Raw genomic sequence first — 21255 nt, forward strand, 5'->3', positions numbered from 1 at the left:
TTCAGACTTAGCTATCATCCTTATTTGTAAAACAAAACAAAAAAATTCTTTTTGCATTTTACAACAAGCCGAAAGTCAAAAGGTACTTTACGCTGCATATCTGAAGGATATAGGTACCTATGTAATCTATTATCGTGTTTTGTTTAAGTCTGGTTTGAAATTTTCTCCTGTATTATCTACTCAGCAAATTAATCAGACTTACTCCCAATTAAGGATGCTTAGAAGAGGAACCACTGAAAGCCAAACACTAGAAAGGGGAAAGCTGAAAATATCGTATTAAAGTATTCTACTAGGAAGGCTTTTGATTTTTCAGGAGGGGACATCCTGGGGGAAAAGCGCAGCTGTCTGTTATAGATGCTCCCTATGAACTGGACAAAAATGGGAACTGATTTACAGAGAACTAACAAACTCCAGAATTTGGGGGGCTTTGAGCAAGCCCGCCCCCCTCAAAGTGAGCCCTCGAAACCCTGAAGTGGAAGGGCGTGTACGCTTCTTGTGCAGTCCCAGGATGTCCCGAACAAAGGGAGGATGGATGAGTGGTGGAGTGGGCAGAACCCTGGAGGTTCCAGGGCTCCAGTTGGATCCTGCTACCCTCTGGAATCAGCCCTGATCACTTCCGCACGAACGGCCATCGATAATGTAATTTGCCACCCCCCCCCCCCATCATCTGCCTCTCGTACCGGATGCTTTTGCTAGACTTTTACAAAAAGTGCACAGGACTTTGAGACATTTGGAACAACTTGTCACTCGAGACATGCCCATATCCCTCAAAATGGGCCTCTTATCCTCGTGGCCTCTCTCTCTCTCTCCTCTTCAAACCCAGGTGGGTTCAGAAGAAAGAGAGATGGAGCCAAGCCACAGAAGGTTCTCTCCGAGAACCGATCTGCGGAAGGTCCCTATGAGAACCGATCCAGCAGAAGGTACAGGGTGACGGCCACCAAGGGCATGTAGCTGCTGAAGACGACCGGCAGGAAGACAAAGAGGCCAAGGAACCGCAGGGAGCGCGTCAAGATCCTTTCGAGTTCGCTGTGAGAATTGGGGTGGGTTTCACGGGCCTTGAGGACATTATTCCCTTCGCTTAGCCAGAGGCTGCCTTGCCCTATCAAGAAGCCCTGGCTCTTGCTCTGTCCGTGGGCCCCGACAGGGCTGGAGAGCAGCTCTGGGGGGTGGTTTGGGAAGGGTGTCGGAGTCCGGGCAGGGACCACCAGGGGCATCACCGCGGCATCTTGAGCCGTGGGCCGTAGAACGTTGGGCAGCACTGCTCTCAAGCTGACAAAGGTGTCGTCGGGGTCCTTGACGGGACTCTGCTGGACGCTCCCCTCTTCCAGGTGGTTGAGGAAGCAGCCCTCGAGCAAGACCGGAGGGCTCTCGCGGCCCTGCCCGGGCTGAGCCAGGGTTGCATATTCGGGTGCTAATCCCTCCTCCTCGCTGTTGCGGAAGTCGTCGCCCCGCTGCTTAGCGTAGTGTAGAGTGATCTCCTCCGCTAGGGAGCTGTTCAGCGCTCTCTCCGGGCCTGTCCAGTTGACGATCAGGTCACGGTCGGTCAGGACGCTCTGCCGCAAGCCGATGAGGGACGGTGCAGGGCTGTCGGGGTTCTCGGAGCCCTCCTCGGCCCAGTCGCCTCTCCCGCCGAGCTCCTCTGCTCGGAGCCGGCTCAGGTGTGAAAGGTAAAGCTGCTCCAGCTCTCGGTCGATGGCGTCCTCCTCCAAGCGATGGGGCAGCTCCTGGTACCTCCTTAACTGTTCCTCCAGGCACTCCTCCATGAAAGAGCCTTCGGTGGTGAGGTCGCGCTTGCTGAACTCGGGCATGTCCCACGGTGCCAAGGGATGGGTTTCGGCTCCCGGGGGAAAAATGCATGGCACTTGCAGCTCCTCGTGGGAGGCGGGAGGGACCTTCAGGGCAAGAAGCTGAGGAGAGTCAGTGAAATCCACAAGACGGTCTCTTGAAGGATCCTTCTTTTCTGGGGAGTTGGTGGTGATGGTGAGCTCTGGAATCTAGGAAATAAACAGGGAAGAAGAAGGAAAGTTGAAGATGTATGAGGACGCCAGTCGTTTCCGACTCTGGGGTGATGTCGCTTTTACAACTTTTTCATGGCAGACTTTTTTACGGGGTGGTTTGCCATTGCCTTCCCCAGTCATCTACACTCCCCCCCCCCAGCAAGCTGGGGACTCATTTAACTGACCTCGGAAGGATGGAAGGCTGAGTCAACCTGGAGCCGGCTACCTGAACCAGCTTTCACTGGGATCGAACTCAGGTCATGAGCAGAGGGCTCTGACTGAAGAACTGCAGCTTTAACACTCTGCGCAGGAAGGAAGGAAGGCAGGCAGGAAGGGAAAGGAAAGGTCCCGTGCAAGCACCAGTCGTTTCCGACGTTGCTTTCACAACTTTTTCGCCGCAGACTTTTTACGGGGTGGTTTGCCATTGCCTTCCCTAGTCATCTACGCTTTCCCCCCAGCAAGCTGGGGACTCATTCTACCAGCCCTGGAAGGATGGAAGGCTGAGTCGATTTGGAGCTGGCTACCTGAACCAGCTTTCGCTGGGATTGAACTCAGGTCGTGAACTAGTTCTGGAGGCCCTCCAACAGAGGGGTCCCTACATAGGGAAGGGGTTTTTTTAATAGAGCGATTTGGGCCCCCCTTGGCTCCCCGTAGCTACAGGCCTGATCTTAGTCCAATATCCTGCCTCACACAGTGGCCAGCCAGTACCTCTGAACATCCAGCAACAGGGCAGAGAAGCTGAGGCCTTCCCCTGAGAAGAACATGCTAGCTAGGTCAGACCAGTGAAGGTCCATCTAGTCCAGCCCTGCTAGGTCAGGCCAGTGAAGGTCCATCTAGTCCAGCCTCCTGCCTCACACAGTGGCCAACCAGCTCCTCTGGAGGGCCAACAACAAGGCAGAGAAGCTGAGGCCTTCCCTTGATAAGGACATCAGAAGAACCCTGCTGGGTCAGACTACTGGTCCATCTAGTCCAGCATCCCACCCCACACAGTCGCCAACCAGTTCCTCAGGAGGGCCAACGACAAGGCATAAAGGCCAAGGCCTTCCTCTGATAAGAACATTAAAAGGTGCCACTGGACTCAAAACTTTGTTCTCATTCTTCCCAAGTTCCTTCCTTTATTGCTGAAGAATCTGTCAAACGGGTTGATGGAAAAGATTCCCAAAGGAAAGGCAGAAAATGCCGAATAGTTTTGTTTGGCATGATGAGAAATCCAAAGGATTAAAACGAAAAAGGAAGTAATACAGTATGTTCGGAGAGTGGAGAGGAGATTACAGCGTGCCTGACATACGATTATATTATTCCGCAGCCAGACCGGAAGATTTAAGTGATTCTTTCTTTGTTATCCTATTTTATTTGAGGAGTTTTAGAGGAAGGCTGTTTTACATGCACTGGTTTGCTTAATCCCCAGTCGCTGCATGAATGAACATGAAACCAAATGAATGAATTTGGTTTCAGAGAGTAGCCAACTGATCAGCAGTAGAAGAGCCAGATTCAAGTCCAGTCACCTGTAGAGACCTGTGCCGCAGAGCGGTAAAGCTGCAGTACTGCAGTCCAAGCTCTGCTCACGACCTGAGTTCGATCCCGGCAGAAGCCGGGTTCAGGTAGCTGACTCAAGGTCGACTCAGCCTTCCATCCTTCCGAGGTCGGTAAAATGAGGACCCAGCTTGCTGGGGGTGGGGGGAGTGTAGATGACTGGGGAAGGCAAGGGCAAACCACCCTGTAAAAAGTCTGCCAAGAAAATGTCCTGATATGACATCACCCCATGGGTCGGTAACGACCCAGTGTTCGCAGACGGGACTACCTTTACCTTTATACCTTAGAGACCAACGCAATATCCAGAGTATAATTTTTTAAGGGTCAAAGCTCCCTTCGTCAGACCCAAGTCAAAATGGAGATCTCTGCGTCCTTGAGGTGGGAGGGGCATAGCAAAGAAGGAGCTCGTTATGCAAAAGCACCGTGCAAAATGTAACGATCCTGATTGCGTAATCATCTTCCGGAGGCCTCGCTTCCAAAAAGGATGCGGGCAGAACGGAGCAGGGGCGGAGGGGAGCGACAAGGATGATCAGGGGCCTGGAGACCAAGAAGCCCTTCGAGGAAAGGCTGAAGGACTTGGGAAGGTTCAGTCTGGAGAAGAGGGGGTGGAGGGGCGACAGGATGGCTCTCTTGAAGTATTTCTGAAGTCCTGTGAGGAAAGGTTGAAGGAGCTGGGGATGTTTAGCCTGGAGAGGAGGTGGCTGAGAGGTGACAGGATCACCATCTTCAAGTCCTTGAAGGGCTGTCCTATAGAGGATGGTGCAGAATTGTTTTCTGTGGTCCCAGAAGATAGGAGCAGAACCAGTGGGTTGAAATTAAATCAGAAGAGTTTCCGGCTCAACATGAGGAAGAACTTCCTGACTGTTACAGCTGCTCCTTAGTGGAACAGGCTTCCTCGGGAGGTGGTGGGCTCTCCTTCCTTGGAGGTTTTTAAACAGAGGCTGGATGGCCATCTGACAGCCATGAAGATCCTGTAAAATTAGGCGGAGGTGCTTGTGAGTTTCCTGCATTGGGCAGGGGGTTGGACTAGATGACCCTGAAGGTCCCTTCCAACTCTATGATTCTATGGTTCTAGTTTTTTAAACAGAGGCTAGATGGCCATCTGACAGCAATGAGGATCCTGTGAATTTAGGGGGAGGTGTTTGTGAATTTCCTGCATTGTGCAGGGGGTTGGGCTAGATGACCCTGGAAGTCCCTTCTAACTCTATGATTCTATAATTCTATGATTCTATAATTCTAGGGACCTGGAGGTCCCTTCCAACTCTATGATGTAGGTTTTAAAACAGAGGCTAGATGGCCATCTGACAGCAATGAGGATCCTGTGAATTTAGGGGGAGGTGTTTGTGAATTTCCTGCATTGTGCAGGGGGTTGGACTAGATGACCCTGGAGGTCCCTTCCAACTCTATGATTCTATGGTTCTAGTTTTTCAAACAGAGGCTAGAGGACCATCTGACAGCAATGAAGATCCTGTGAATTGAGGGGGAGGTGTTTATGAGTTTAGAGCGGTTCCTCAGTGGAACAGGCTTTCTCGGGAGGTGGTGGGCTCTCCTTCCTTGGAGGTTTTTCAACAGAGGCTAGATGGCCATCTGACAGCAATGAAGATCCTGTGAATTTAGGGGGAGGTGTTTGAGTTTCCTGCATTGTGCTGGGGGGTGGACTAGATGACCCTGGAGGTCTCTTCCAACTCTATGATTCTATGGTTCTAGTTTTTTAAACGGAGGCTAGATGGCCATCTGACCGCAATGAAGATCCTGTGAATTTAGGAGGAGGTGTTTGTGAGTTTAGAGCAGTTCCTCAGTGGAATAGGCTTTCTCGGGAGGTGGTGGGCTCTCCTTCCTTGGAGGTTTTTGAACAGAGGCTAGAGGGCCATCTGACAGCAATGAAGATCCTGTGAATTTAGGGGGAGGTGTTTGAGTTTCCTGCATTGTGCTGGGGGTTGGACTAGATGACCCTGGAGGTCTCTTCCAACTCTATGATTCTAGTTTTTTAAACGGAGGCTAGATGGCCATCTGACCGCAATGAAGATCCTGTGAATTTAGGAGGAGGTGTTTGTGAGTTTAGAGCAGTTCCTCAGTGGAATAGGCTTTCTCGGGAGGTGGTGGGCTCTCCTTCCTTGGAGGTTGTTCAACAGAGGCTAGAGGGCCATCTGACAGCAATGAAGATCCTGTGAATTTAGGGGGAGGTGTTTGAGTTTCCTGCATTGTGCAGGGGGTCGGACTAGATGACCCTGGAGGTCCCTTCCAACTCTATGATTCTATGGTTCTAGTTTTTTAAATAGAGGCTAGATGGCCATCTGACAGCAGTGGAGATCCTGTGAATTTAGGGGGAGGTGTTTGTGAGTTTAGAGCGGTTCCTCAGTGGAACAGGCTTTCTCGGGAGGTGGTGGGCTCTCCTTCCTTGGAGGTTTTTAAACAGAGGCTAGAGGGCCATCTGACAGCAATGAAGATCCTGTGAATTTAGGAGGTGGTGTTTGTGAGTTTAGAGCGGTTCCTCAGGGGAACAGGCTTTCTCGGGAGGTGGTGGGCTCTCCTTCCTTGGAGGTTTTTAAACAGAGGCTAGAGGGCCATCTGACAGCAATGAAGATCCTGTGAATTTAGGAGGTGGTGTTTGTGAGTTTAGAGCGGTTCCTCAGGGGAACAGGCTTCCTCGGGAGGTGGTGGGCTCTCCTTCCTTGGAGGTTTTTAAACAAAGACTAGATGGCCATCTGACAGCAATGAAGATCCTGTGTATTTAGGGGGAGGTTCCTGCATTGTGTAGGGGGTTGGACTAGATGACCCTGGAGGTCCCTTCCAACTCTATGATTCTACAATTTGAAGGGCTGTCCCTTAGAGGAGGGCAGGGAGCTGTTCCTGTTGGCAGCAGAGGAGAGGACAAGCAATCATGGGTCTAAATCAGGGGTGGCCAAGCTTGCTTAATGTTAGAGCCACACAGATGAAACGTCAGATGCTTGAGAGCCACAAGATGGAAGGAAAGGAGGCAAATCGGCAGGGGAGGGAGGTCGAGGTAGAAAGAAAGCAACTTTAACTCTAAATGCATTCTCCCAGCTGCCGGCTGGCTTGGTTTGGAGAAGCGATATAAAGAGAGAAATGCCTTTTCCGAGCTGGGCGACAACGGCCTCGAGAGCCACATAATATGTGCGAAAGAGCCCCATATGGTCTAAATGAAGGGTGGGAAGGTATCGACTGGATATTAGGAAAAACCTTTTCACAGCAAGAGTTGTTCTGCAGTGGAATCGGCTCCCAATGGAGATGGTGAGCTCCCCCTCACTGGCAGCCTTGAGGCAGCGGATGGACAAACCCTTGTCAGGGATGCTCGAGGCCAGAGGTGTCAAGCATGCAGTTCAGGGGCCGTATCGGGCCCCCCGGAGGGCTCCTATCAGGCCCCCAAGCAACTGGCTGTCATCTGCTTCCTTCTGCATCACAGCTTGCTTTGCAAGGCTTGCTCAATTGCAGAAGAAGAAGATGAAGATATTGGTTTTGTATACCGCCCTCCACTCCGAAGAGTCTCAGAGCGGCCTACAATCTCCTTTCCCTTCCTCCCCCACAACAGACACCCTGTGAGGTGGGTGGGGCTCAGAGGGCTCTCACAGCAGCTGCCCTTTCAAGGACAACTCCTGCCAGAGCTATGGCTGACCCAAGGCCATGCTAGCAGGTGCAAGTGGAGGAGTGGGGAATCAAACCTGGTTCTCCCAGATAAGAGTCCGCACACTTAACCACTACACCAAACTTGCTCTCCAAAATTGCACAGGAGCTACAGAGCAAAACCTCTATTTTCTCCATTGGCTGACGTTTCTCTCTTAGGGAGGAAGGGCGGAGGGAGAGCTTGCTTTGCCAGGCTTGCTCAATCGCACAGGAGCTACAGAGCAAAGCCTCTTTTTTCTCCACTGGCTGAGGCTCCTGCCACAGGGAGGAAGGGGGGAGGCAGAGCTTGCTTTGCAAGGCTTGCTCAATTGCACAGGAGCTACAGAGCAAAACCTCTGTTTTCTCCATTGGCTGAGGCTCCTCCCTTAGGCGGAAGGGGGGGATAGATTGCTTTGCCAGGCTCTCTCAATCTCACAGCAGAGCTACTGAGCCAAGCCTCTCTTCCTTCTATCGACTGAGGCTCCCTCCCCCCCAGTCCCTGGGGAAGGAAGGAAAGAGCCAGAGCTTCCTTTGCCCAGTTCCCTAGATCCCATGGGAGAGATACAAAGAAAGCTCCTTTAAGACCAATGAGTGCTAACATTTTAAGCATGTTTTAAATTTTTAAAAAATATGTATTTGTGTTCCTTATAAAATTTTATCTCTGCACCTCATCTTAAATAGGGACACAGGTGGCCCGGCCCGACATGGCCCGGCCCCTCAAGGTCTCCTTTATGTCAGATCCGGCCCTCATGAGTTCGACACCCCTGCTCTCGGCTGATCCTGCACTGAGCAGAGGGTTGGATTAGACGGCCGCATGTTCTCTTCCAACTCTGTGATTCTAGGATTGGAGCAACGTGCGTTCTCTCCCTTTGCATCCTGAGTTCTTTCCTCGCAACACCTTTTCCGCCCTTCTGGCTGGGATACAAAGACTCGGAGATCTGCAACTCGTCTCAGAGGAAGGTTTTTTGACTTTCAAAAGCTCGTAACCTGGAAATCGTGTGAGTCTGTAAGGTGCTCCTGGACTCGGTTTTGGGGGCAAGGAGTTGTTTGCAACCTGGGCAGATGTTTGGGGACAGAGGAATTACAAACAGCCTTGAACGGATGAGTGCAACGTGCAGCTAAGAGAACGCCGTCGAAGGGGCGCCTCGCAAAAAGCGAGCGCCACCCTCGAAATCCTGGCGCAGCACCAGAGAGCCGCCTCTCCGCAGCGGTTTGCTCCGTCTTACCTGGGCCATAGGAGGAAAGGGTTGGAAGGCAGGGGGATTCAGGGGCTCACTGCTCAGTTCCTTTTCAGTGTTCCCTTCTGCAGAGAGAAAGAAAGGCGGAGAAAGAGTCAGCACTGTTTCGTTTTTCTTTTTCGAGCAATATAGTTTTGGAAGGCTCGTGCAGGACAGCCACTTTGGTGTAGTGGTTAAGTGTGCGGATTCCTATCTGGGAGAACTGGGTTTGATTCCCCACTCCTCTGCTTGCAGCTGCTGGAATGGCCTTGGGTCAGCCTTAGCTCTTGTAGGAGTTGTCCTTGAAAGGGCAGCTTCTGGGAGAGCCCTCTCAGCCCCACCCACCTCACAGGGTGTCTGTTGTGGGGGAGGAAGGGAAAGGAGATTGTAGGCTGCTCTGAGACTCTGTCCTTGAAACGGCAGCTTCTGGGAGAGCTCTCTCAGCCCCACCCACCTCACAGGGTGTCTGTTGTGGGGGAGGAAGGGAAAGGAGATTGTAGGCTGCTCTGAGACTCTGTCCTTGAAAGGGCAGCTTCTGTCAGAGCTCCCTCAGCCCCACCCACCTCACAGGGTGTCTGTTGTGGGGGAGGAAGATAAAGGAGATCGTGAGCCACTCTGAGATTCGGAGTGGAGGGCGGGATATAAATCAAATATCATCATAATCATCAACACAAAAGCTTAGGCCTTGACTAGAATCACAGAAAAATACAGTTGGAAGGGTTTCATCAACACCTCTCCCCACACATAAACCCAGTGACACCGGCCCTACACCCAGAACAACTGAAATAAACCAATGTGTTACTTATATATTGCAAATAATTGCTCCACAGATATTTCTTATATCCTACTCATGTATTCTTCACCAAAATTCTTACAAACGTTCATGAATATAGCACAACTCAAAATACAAATTAATTTCCAATTGCTGTAATGATACCAAAGTCCAACAGGTTTGGAGAACCATTCGTGCAAACTGGAGACGTGAGCTTTTGCCTTAAGCACGGGTTCCAGAACATAAGAAAAGCGGCCAGTAGAAGGGTGAATGAAACACGGACTGAACCTAGGACCCGTGTCGCCGCACCTTTCGGATTTCGGACTGCTACCCAAGCAAGAAGTAGTGCACGCCGTACCTGTTGGATTTCGGACTGCTACCCAAGCAAGAAGTAGCACACGCCGTACCTGTTGGATTTCGGACTGCTACACAAGCAAGAAGTAGCACAAACCGTAAATGTTGGATTTCAGACTGCTACCCAAGCAAGAAGTAGCACACGCCGAGCCTGTTGGATTTCGGACTGCTACCCAAGCAAGAAGTAGCACACGCCATACCTGTTGGATTTCAGACTGCTACCCAAGCAAGAAGTAGCACATTTATTGGTACTGCACACGTCTATCAACGAAAGGATACAGACAGTGGACTTTGGTACCATTACAGCAATTGGAAATTAATTTGTATTTTGAGTTGCGCTGTATTCATGGGCATTTGCAAGAATTCTGGTAAAGAATACATGAACAGGATATAAGAAATATCTGTGGAGCAATCATTTGCAATATATAAGTAACGCAGTGGTTTCTTTCAGTTGTTACTAATCAGTACACTGTGGTTTCCAGTTCTGCCTACACCCAGAAGGTGTACAGAAGGCAAAAGAAGAAGGGGGCGGCAAAAGGTGAGATGGCTGGACAGCGTTCCTGATGTAACGAACACGAATTTGAGCAGACTTTGGAGGATGGTGGAAGACAGGAGGGCCTGCCGTGACTTTGTCCAGGGGGCAAAGAGTCGGACTCGGCTGTGTGACTGACCAACAAAAAAAGGTGGCAAACAAGAACCGGCCTGGAGAAAAATTGCTGCCTGACCCCAGAGTGGCAACCAGCATTTCCCTGGGCGTGTGAGAAAGGACCACGAGAGCTAAGCCCTGACGCAGCCCTTCCTGCCCTACCTCTCTTGATCTGCCTAAATTCACAGAATCAGCATTGCTGTCAGATGGCCATCTAGCCTCTGCTTTAAAACCTCCAACGATAAAACTTAGTTCGTCTTAAAGGCGTCACTGGACTCAAACATAAGAGACCGTCGTTTCGGCAAACTAGACACAGCAGTACAGACCGCAGTCCCTAATAATTTATCCAAGTGATGTTGCGAATCATTTAATACAGTGTGACTTCATTGCCTGTGTAGAAGAGCCCTCTTGCCCAGTTTGTGGAAAGCCAAGAGACCGTGGGAGACTGATGCTCTGTGGGGCTGTTTACCCCATTCCTACTGGCATTTTCGGCATAACTGTACCCCTGGGAAGATTAAGGTAGCCCCTACCTTCAAGACAGGTGGGCTGAGAAATGTCTTCGACCCGCAGTTCGTTCTCACTCGACCTGCAAAGCAAGATGGGAAAAAGAATAAGATGAGCGATGGAGGGCTAGTAGTCACGAAAGGAAAGGAAAGGAAAGGAAAGGAAAGGAAAGGAAAGGAAAGGAAAGGAAAGGAAAGGAAAGGAAAGGAAAGGAAAGGAAAGGAAAGGAAAGGTAAGGTCCCCCGTACAAGCACCAGTCGTTTCTGACTTTGGGGTGTCGTTGCTTTCACAACATTTTCATGGCAGACTTTTTATTGGGTGGTTTGCCATTGCCCTCTCCAGTCATTACACTTTCCCCCCAGCAAGGTGGATCCTCATTTGACTGACCTCGGAAGGATGGAAGGCTGAGTCAACCTCCAGCCGGCTACCTGAACCAGCTTCCACTGGGATGGAACTCAGGTCGTGAGCAGAGGGCTCCGACTGCAGTACTGCAGCTTTAACACTCTGCGCCACAGGACTCTTAGTCACAAAAAGCACTCCTCTAAACTGGCCCATAATAGAGAAGGGATCCACTTTGGTTAGAGAAGAAGAGGAGGTGGACTAATACCCCACCCTTCACTCAGGAGTCTCTGATCAGTTTGTGATCTCCTTCCCTTCCCGCCCCCACAACAGACATCCCGTGAGGTTGGTGGGGCTGAGAGAGCGCTGACAGAAACCACTCTTGAGAGAACAGCTTTGAGAGAACTTGTGACTGACCCAAGGCCATCCCAGCAGCTGTAAGTGGATGAGAAGAAGACAACGACATTGGATGTATATTCTGCCCTCTACTCAGAGTCTCAGAGCCTCTCACAATCTCCTTTATCTCCCTCCCCCAAAACAGACACCCTGTGAGGTGGGTGGGGCTGAGTTCAACACCCCCACTCTATGCCCTCCCCACAGCGTTACCCAGGAGGGCTCATGGCAGACTAAATTCGGATCTCCGTACCCCAGAATAACCACTACAACAACAACAACAAACAACAAAATTTTATTTATATCCTGCCCTCCCCGCCGGGGCAGGCTCAGGGCAGCTAACAACACAATTCAAGTTTAGCTATACAGATAGATAAAATTACAGTTAAACAACATGAACATTTAATTAAAAATCTGCTTAAGTTTTAAAATTAAATTAAATTAAATTAATAAAAGTGCTAATGCTATGTTTACTTTATGTTTGCTTTTATGATGGCGGTTTCCTTAGCAATGTCCATTTTCATCAGCGAAAGCCAGTCGGAAGAGGAAGTCTTGCAGGCCCTGCGGAACTGTTCAAGGTCCCGCAGGGCCCGCATTTCCTCTGGAAGTTCGTTCCATAGGCTCGGAGCTATAGAGGACAAGGCCCGACTACAGAGCCTCATGCAGAGTTTCATCTGCTTGTTCTGATCCTTGGTATTATTTATTTATTTACATTATATTTATATCCCGCCCATTCCATACAGACTCAAAGCGGCTAACAGCATAAAATAGACAAGTTAACAAAAACAATATTAAAACAATAAAACCATCAGATAAACGTTGCTACTTTAGGCAAAGATGGTAAAGGAGATGGTGGGATGAACGGTTCATGCCCCAAATCCACACAGCCTGTTGAAGAAGAAGAAGATATTGGATTTATATCCCGCCCTCCACTCCGAAGAGTCTCAGAGCGGCTCACAGTCTCCTTTCCCTTCCTCCCCCACAACAGACACCCTGTGAGGTAGATGAAGATATTGGATTTATATCCCCCCCTCCACTCCGAAGAGTCTCAGAGCGGCTCACAATCTCCTTTCCCTTCCTCCCCCACAACAGACACCCTGTGAGGTAGATGAAGATATTGGATTTATATCCCGCCCTCCACTCTGAAGAGTCTCAGAGCGGCTCACACTCTCCTTTATCTCCCTCCCCCACAACAGACACCCTGTGAGGTAGATGAAGATATTGGATTTATATCCCGCCCTCCACTCCGAAGAGTCTCAGAGCGGCTCACAATCTCCTTTCCTTCCTCCCCCACAACAGACACCCTGTGAGGTAGATGAAGATATTGGATTTATATCCTGCCCTCCACTCCGAAGAGTCCCAGAGTGGCTCACAATCTCCTTTCCCTTCCTCCCCCACAACAGAGGTAGATGAAGATATTGGATTTATATCCCGCCCTCCACTCCGAAGAGTCTCAGAGCGGATCACAATCTCCTTTCCCTTCCTCCCCCACAACAGACACCCTGTGAGGTAGATGAAGATATTGGATTTATATCGCACCCTCCACTCCAAAGAGTCTCAGAGCGGCTCACAATCTCCTTTCCCTTCTTCTTCCACAACAGACACCCTGTGAGGTAGATGAAGATATTGGATTTATATCCCGCCCTCCACTCTGAAGAGTCTCAGAGCGGCTCACACTCTCCTTTATCTCCCTCCCCCACAACAGACACCCTGTGAGGTAGATGAAGATATTGGATTTATATCCCGCCCTCCACTCCGAAGAGTCTCAGAGCGGCTCACAATCTCCTTTCCTTCCTCCCCCACAACAGACACCCTGTGAGGTAGATGAAGATATTGGATTTATATCCCGCCCTCCACTCCGAAGAGTCTCAGAGTGGCTCACAATCTCCTTTCCCCTCCTCCCCCACAACAGACACCCTGAGAGGTAGATGAAGATATTGGATTTATATCCCGCCCTCCACTCTGAAGAGTCTCAGAACGGCTCACACTCTCCTTTATCTCCCTCCCCCACAACAGACACCCTGTGAGGTAGATGAAGATATTGGATTTATATCCCGCCCTCCACTCCGAAGAGTCTCAGAGCGGCTCACAATCTCCTTTCCCTTCCCCCCCCCCCCACAACAGACCCCCTGTGAGGTAGATGAAGATATTGGATTTATATCCCGCCCTCCACTCCGAAGAGTCTCAGAGCGGCTCACAATCTCCTTTCCCTTCCTCCCCCACAACAGACACCCTGTGAGGTAGATGAAGATATTGGATTTATATCCCGCCCTCCACTCCGAAGAGTCTCAGAGCGGATCACAATCTCCTTTCCCTTCCTCCCCCACAACAGACACCCTGTGAGGTAGATGAAGATATTGGATTTATATCGCACCCTCCACTCCAAAGAGTCTCAGAGCGGCTCACAATCTCCTTTCCCTTCTTCTTCCACAACAGACACCCTGTGAGGTAGATGAAGATATTGGATTTATATCCCGCCCTCCACTCTGAAGAGTCTCAGAGCGGCTCACACTCTCCTTTATCTCCCTCCCCCACAACAGACACCCTGTGAGGTAGATGAAGATATTGGATTTATATCCCGCCCTCCACTCCGAAGAGTCTCAGAGCGGCTCACAATCTCCTTTCCTTCCTCCCCCACAACAGACACCCTGTGAGGTAGATGAAGATATTGGATTTATATCCTGCCCTCCACTCCGAAGAGTCCCAGATTGGCTCACAATCTCCTTTCCCTTCCTCCCCCACAACAGAGGTAGATGAAGATATTGGATTTATATCCCGCCCTCCACTCCGAAGAGTCTCAGAGCGGATCACAATCTCCTTTCCCTTCCTCCCCCACAACAGACACCCTGTGAGGTAGATGAAGATATTGGATTTATATCGCACCCTCCACTCCAAAGAGTCTCAGAGCGGCTCACAATCTCCTTTCCCTTCTTCTTCCACAACAGACACCCTGTGAGGTAGATGAAGATATTGGATTTATATCCCGCCCTCCACTCTGAAGAGTCTCAGAGCGGCTCACACTCTCCTTTATCTCCTCCCCCACAACAGACACCCTGTGAGGTAGATGAAGATATTGGATTTATATCCCGCCCTCCACTCCGAAGAGTCTCAGAGTGGCTCACAATCTCCTTTCCCCTCCTCCCCCACAACAGACACCCTGAGAGGTAGATGAAGATATTGGATTTATATCCCGCCCTCCACTCTGAAGAGTCTCAGAACGGCTCACACTCTCCTTTATCTCCCTCCCCCACAACAGACACCCTGTGAGGTAGATGAAGATATTGGATTTATATCCCGCCCTCCACTCCGAAGAGTCTCAGAGCGGCTCACAATCTCCTTTCCCTTCCCCCCCCCCACAACAGACCCCCTGTGAGGTAGATGAAGATATTGGATTTATATCCCGCCCTCCACTCCGAAGAGTCTCAGAGCGGCTCACAATCTCCTTTCCCTTCCTCCCCCACAACAGACACCCTGTGAGGTAGATGAAGATATTGGATTTATATCCCGCCCTCCACTCCGAAGAGTCTCAGAGCGGATCACAATCTCCTTTCCCTTCCTCCCCCACAACAGACACCCTGTGAGGTAGATGAAGATATTGGATTTATATCGCACCCTCCACTCCAAAGAGTCTCAGAGCGGCTCACAATCTCCTTTCCCTTCTTCTTCCACAACAGACACCCTGTGAGGTAGATGAAGATATTGGATTTATATCCCGCCCTCCACTCCGAAGAGTCTCAGAGCGGCTCACAATCTCCTTTCCCTTCCTCCCCCACAACAGACACCCTGTGAGGTAGATGAAGATATTGGATTTATATCCCGCCCTCCACTCCGAAGAGTCTCAGAGCGGATCACAATCTCCTTTCCTTCCTCCCCCACAACAGACACCCTGTGAGGTAGATGAAGATATTGGATTTATATCCTGCCCTCCACTCCGAAGAGTCCCAGAGTGGCTCACAATCTCCTTTCCCTTCCTCCCCCACAACAGAGGTAGATGAAGATATTGGATTTATATCCCGCCCTCCACTCCGAAGAGTCTCAGAGCGGATCACAATCTCCTTTCCCTTCCTCCCCCACAACAGACACCCTGTGAGGTAGATGAAGATATTGGATTTATATCGCACCCTCCACTCCAAAGAGTCTCAGAGCGGCTCACAATCTCCTTTCCCTTCTTCTTCCACAACAGACACCCTGTGAGGTAGATGAAGATATTGGATTTATATCCCGCCCTCCACTCTGAAGAGTCTCAGAGCGGCTCACACTCTCCTTTATCTCCCTCCCCCACAACAGACACCCTGTGAGGTAGATGAAGATATTGGATTTATATCCCGCCCTCCACTCCGAAGAGTCTCAGAGCGGCTCACAATCTCCTTTCCTTCCTCCCCCACAACAGACACCCTGTGAGGTAGATGAAGATATTGGATTTATATCCCGCCCTCCACTCCGAAGAGTCTCAGAGTGGCTCACAATCTCCTTTCCCCTCCTCCCCCACAACAGACACCCTGTGAGGTAGATGAAGATATTGGATTTATATCCCGCCCTCCACTCTGAAGAGTCTCAGAACGGCTCACACTCTCCTTTATCTCCCTCCCCCACAACAGACACCCTGTGAGGTAGATGAAGATATTGGATTTATATCCCGCCCTCCACTCCGAAGAGTCTCAGAGTGGCTCACAATCTCCTTTCCCTTCCCCCCCCCCACAACAGACCCCCTGTGAGGTAGATGAAGATATTGGATTTATATCCCGCCCTCCACTCCGAAGAGTCTCAGAGCGGCTCACAATCTCCTTTCCCTTCCTCCCCCACAACAGACACCCTGTGAGGTAGATGAAGATATTGGATTTATATCCCGCCCTCCACTCCGAAGAGTCTCAGAGCGGATCACAATCTCCTTTCCCTTCCTCCCCCACAACAGACACCCTGTGAGGTAGATGAAGATATTGGATTTATATCGCACCCTCCACTCCAAAGAGTCTCAGAGCGGCTCACAATCTCCTTTCCCTTCTTCTTCCACAACAGACACCCTGTGAGGTAGATGAAGATATTGGATTTATATCCCGCCCTCCACTCTGAAGAGTCTCAGAGCGGCTCACACTCTCCTTTATCTCCCTCCCCCACAACAGACACCCTGTGAGGTAGATGAAGATATTGGATTTATATCCCGCCCTCCACTCCGAAGAGTCTCAGAGCGGCTCACAATCTCCTTTCCTTCCTCCCCCACAACAGACACCCTGTGAGGTAGATGAAGATATTGGATTTATATCCCGCCCTCCACTCCGAAGAGTCTCAGAGTGGCTCACAATCTCCTTTCCCTTCCTCCCCCACAACAGACACCCTGTGAGGTAGATGAAGATATTGGATTTATATCCCGCCCTCCACTCTGAAGAGTCTCAGAGCGGCTCACACTCTCCTTTATCTCCCTCCCCCACAACAGACACCCTGTGAGGTAGATGAAGATATTGGATTTATATCCCGCTCTCCACTCCGAAGAGTCTCAGAGCGGCTCACAATCTCCTTTCCCTTCCTCCCCCACAACAGACACCCTGTGAGGTAGATGAAGATATTGGATTTATATCCCGCCCTCCACTCCGAAGAGTCTCAGAGCGGCTCACAATCTCCTTTCCCTTCCTCCCCCACAACAGACACCCTGTGAGGTAGATGAAGATATTGGATTTATATCCCGCCCTCCACTCCGAAGAGTCTCAGAGCGGCTCACAATCTCCTTTCCCTTCCTCCCCCACAACAGACACCCTGTGAGGTAGATGAAGATATTGGATTTATATCCCGCCCTCCACTCCGAAGAGTCTCAGAGGGGCTCACAATCTCCTTTCCCTTCCTCCCCCCCACAACAGACCCCCTGTGAGGTAGATGAACATATTGGATTTATATCCCGCCCTCCCAGATAAGAGTCCACGCACTTAACCACTACACCGAATTGGTTTAGGGATGCCAGCCTCCAGGTAGCACCTGAGGAACTCTTGGAATTTTTATTATTATTAGTTTGTTTATATTCCGCCCCTTCCCCCATGGGGGCTTGGAGCGGAGTACATCATAAGTAATAAAATCACAATACAATCACAGTAACATCACAATAAAAACCAATGCAGGGGTGGCCAACCGTAGCTCTCCAGATGTTGTTTGCCTACAACTCCCATCAGCCCCAGCCATTGGCCATGCTGGCTGGGGCTGATGGGAGCTGTAGGCAAAAAACACCTGGAGAGCTACCATTGGCCACCCTTGAATTACAGTATTTAGTAAAAGTACAACAGGATGGTCGAGAAAGATGGTATAACAAAATGGTATAGCACAGAGGTGGGGAACCTCCATCCCGAGGGCCTTATACGGTCACTTGGTGTGGCCCTTGGGGATTGCTGGACTGAACCCAGCCATGTGGCAGCCTCCCTGGGGCCTGACTGGCCAACAAGAATCGTGGGGCCCAGCCACATTGTGCAGCAGCCTCCCCAGGGTCAGGTAGGGATCACAGGGCCCAGATGTACTGTGTGGCAGGCTCCCTGGGGCCTGGCTGGCCGGCCAGAATTGCTGCAGGGCCTGGAAAAGTTACTGTCACGGTTCAGTTTGCACTTGATTATCCCAGAGGGTGTGGCCTAATATGCTAATGAGTCTGTGACCTAATATGCTAATATTAGGGGATGTGGTCTAATATGCTACTGAGTTCCGGCTGGGCTTTTTCTACAAAAAAGCCCTGGACCTAGGCATTTGTCTAGGGCGGCACTGCCTCAGCGGAGAACTGTTTTTTAAGTTGATAATTTTTTACGGCCCGCGAATGATGTTATAAATATCCATATGGCCCTTGGCAGAAAAAAGGTTCCCCTGGTATAGCAGGACGACACAGCAGAACAGCACAGTGGAATACTGCAGTAAGGGAGGTCAACCGATCACATAGATAGATACCCGCCTCCTCATCCAAAGACCTGGTGGAACAGCTCTGTTTTACAGGCCCTACGAAAGGCTAACAAGCCAGGTAGGGCCCGGCTCTCCATAGGGAGATGATTCCACCAGGTCGGGGCCAGGACCGAGAAAGTCCTGGCCCTGGTAGAGGCAAGGCGGGCATCTCTTGGGCCGGGGACGGTCAACAAATCCTGGGAGGCTGAACGAAGTGACCTCCGGGGCATATACGGGAAGAGAGGGTCCCGCAAGTATGTTGGTTCCTGGCCGCGGAAGGCTTTAAAGGTCAAAACTAACACCTTGAATCGGACTCGGTACTCTATAGGCAGCCAGTGCCGGTCGTGGAGCCCGGCCGTACACTCACCCGTACGGGTGATGCAGAATCACAACCGATCGCCGTACAACAGAGATCAGTTCCCCTGGAGAAAACAGCCACTTTGGAGGGTGGACTCTATGGCATTAGACCCTGCTGAGGCCCCCCCCCTCCCCAAATCCCACCTGCTCAAGGACCCACCCCTGGATCTCCAGGAATTTCCCAACCTGGAGCTGGCAACCTTAGTCCACACGTACCCCATCATCAGACCACAGGGCCACCCAGTTCAGAGATGGCAACGTGGACGCCAATGTTGAAGGGCACGCGGTAACATCAAGACGAAAGCGTGCGAAGGACCACAGAAAGGGAAACTCACTCCCAACAACATTGGGAAGTGGCTATTTGATATTCACAACAAGGTGAGGAGCTGGACTCCCGGTCCCGGTCCAGCCCCTGGCTGAGTCTCTTCATTTTTTTTTTTAAAAAGCAGACTTTTAACTGCCATAGAAGCTGGAAACGGAATTTTGAAGGGCGGCTGTTGAAAGCCAGGGAAGTTCTTAGAAAAAGCAAACGCCTTGGGCTGACCTGCCAATTTCCACACCTTCCCCCTCATCGGGTCCCAGGGCCCTCTGCAGTTTCCGCTCTGGAGGCAGGGGTGGAAAAGGCAGGCAAATGCTGCCCTCTTGCGATCCGAGCAGACGTTTTAACACCTTCCCACGCAGGGGACATTTTGTAGAAAAATAGGTGGCGGAGCTCATTAGCGTAACATTAGCATATGCCACTGCCCCCAGCCAAAAGCAACCCAGTGCAAGAAAGGAGAGCCCCGGGCAAGTAAGGCCTGCTCGGGCAGGCTGGCCCAAGCAGGCCTCGCTAGCCTGGGGCTCTCGTGGGCTGCCCCCTCCCCAGTCAAAATGCCAGCAAGCCACCCGCTGCCCAAAATCACGTAAGAAGTGGAGAAAGGGTGGCGCAGGCTTCTCCAGAGGTTCGTGAGGGCTGCTGGGGGTGTAGCACAGCCCCTGGTGACTGGCTGGCTGCCCGCTCTCCTAATCCAGGGATTGTTATGCAGCTGCACCTACTATTCAACGGACAAGGTAGGTGGGGAGCAGTGTTTCCTTGGAGCTGAGTTAGCGTGAGCTGGCTCACAGATTTTTCACCTCCAGCTCACACACTTTTGTCTTAGCTCAAAAAAAATGGCCCCAGAGCACAATAATTGATGCAGTAGCTCACAGCTTCAATGCCAGTAGCTCACAAAGCAGACTTTTGGCTCACAAGACTCTGCAGCTTAGAGGGAACATTGGTGGGGAGGAAGAAGGCTGAGGTTCAGTTCCTGTGAGCTCCTGCTGAATCCGAAGCCTGTTCCCATCACTGTACTTCGTGAGACCCTCACTCTGAGGATTTCCTGCCTGCCTACTGCAGCCTCTTTTACTCCCTTTCTTCCAGTTCATTTCCCTTCCCGGTTCTGGCATCTCTCCGCAAGGCGCCCACCAAGGGAAAACACCTCCCAACAGACGCAGAGAGTTTCCAGATCACAAAATAGCTCCTTTCGTCATCAGGAAATGTCTGGAACTACCCGGTCACACAATACCCTTTTCTAGAAAGCCATGAGGTCTGGGAAGGATCGGTTTCCTTAGGCCGGCAAACCCATGCTCAAGATTCAGAGAAGACCCATAATCAGGTCTCAGATTCTGCTGGAGCTCACAAGAGCACAGCTCCTGAACCTTCAAAGTCAGTATTGTCTTCTCAGACTGGCAGCGGCTCTCCAGGGTCTCAGGCTGAGGTTTTACACACCTATTTGTCTGGACCCTTTTCTGGAGATGCCCCCTGCCTGCCCCTCCCCAAGAAAAATTCCTGGCTACAGTGCTGGTGGGGTGGAACATCAGCTGCGTCTCTCCTTTCCCCAGGCTGGTCAAAGACATTCAAGAAACAGCGTAATCCTAAAGCCAATGGACAATGGAGATGCCAGGGATTTGGAGATACCTGGGACCTTCTGCTTCCCAAGCAGATGCTCTACCACTGAGCCACTGTCCCACCCCAAAAAACCTCCAAGGAAGGAGAGCCCACCACCTCCTGAGGAAGCCTGTTCCACTGAGGAATGGCTCTAACGGCCAGGAAGTTCTTCCTAATGTTGAGCCGACAACTCTTGATTTAATTTCAACCCACTGGTTCTGGTCCTACATTCTGTCTGCTCTGGTAGGTGAGACAGAGAGGAAAAAAACTTTTTGTAGGTAAAAGCTGTTTTTATTTCCCTGCTAGCTGTCTGGAGGTGTGAACTGACTATTACTGTCTGGCTAGGGAAGTCAAGAGCATTTCTAAAGTGTTGTTGGGCTGAAAAGAATTCACTAGCAGGAAGTGTGAATTGACCATTTCACTGACTCTGGCCAGGGAGGTCATTAACATTTCTAAAGGGTTCATAGAATCATAGAGTTGTAAGGGACCTCAAAGGTCATCTAGTCCAACCCCCTGCACAGGAAATTCACAGATACTTCCCCCCACACCCCCAATGACGCCTTCCACACCCAGAAGATGGCAAAAAAAAAAAAATGGCCGGGAGGAGGAGGAAGAGGGGGGGAGGAGGAGGAGAAGATGACGACAACATTGGATTTATATCCCGCCCTCCACTCTGAATCTCAGAGTCTCTGAGCGGCTCACAATCGCCTTTAACT

At 50.8% G+C, this 21255-nt stretch overlaps 1 protein-coding gene across 1 annotated transcript in view; it reads right to left on the bottom strand.

The window, feature by feature from the left end:
• Window positions 1–896: 896 nt before the first annotated feature.
• PPP1R3F (protein phosphatase 1 regulatory subunit 3F) overlaps window positions 897–21255 on the bottom strand; it is a 51645-nt gene continuing 31286 nt past the window's right edge. Inside the window, exons 3-5 of the mRNA XM_060253246.1 lie at window positions 10671–10726; window positions 8378–8454; window positions 897–1994 (exon numbers count right to left, since the gene is read on the bottom strand). Coding sequence (XP_060109229.1) covers window positions 897–1994; window positions 8378–8454; window positions 10671–10726 — 1231 coding nt within the window. The remainder of the gene's footprint in view (window positions 1995–8377; window positions 8455–10670; window positions 10727–21255) is intronic.

Source organism: Heteronotia binoei, chromosome 13 (genome assembly GCF_032191835.1).
Source record: "Heteronotia binoei isolate CCM8104 ecotype False Entrance Well chromosome 13, APGP_CSIRO_Hbin_v1, whole genome shotgun sequence".
Taxonomy (NCBI): domain Eukaryota; kingdom Metazoa; phylum Chordata; class Lepidosauria; order Squamata; family Gekkonidae; genus Heteronotia; species Heteronotia binoei.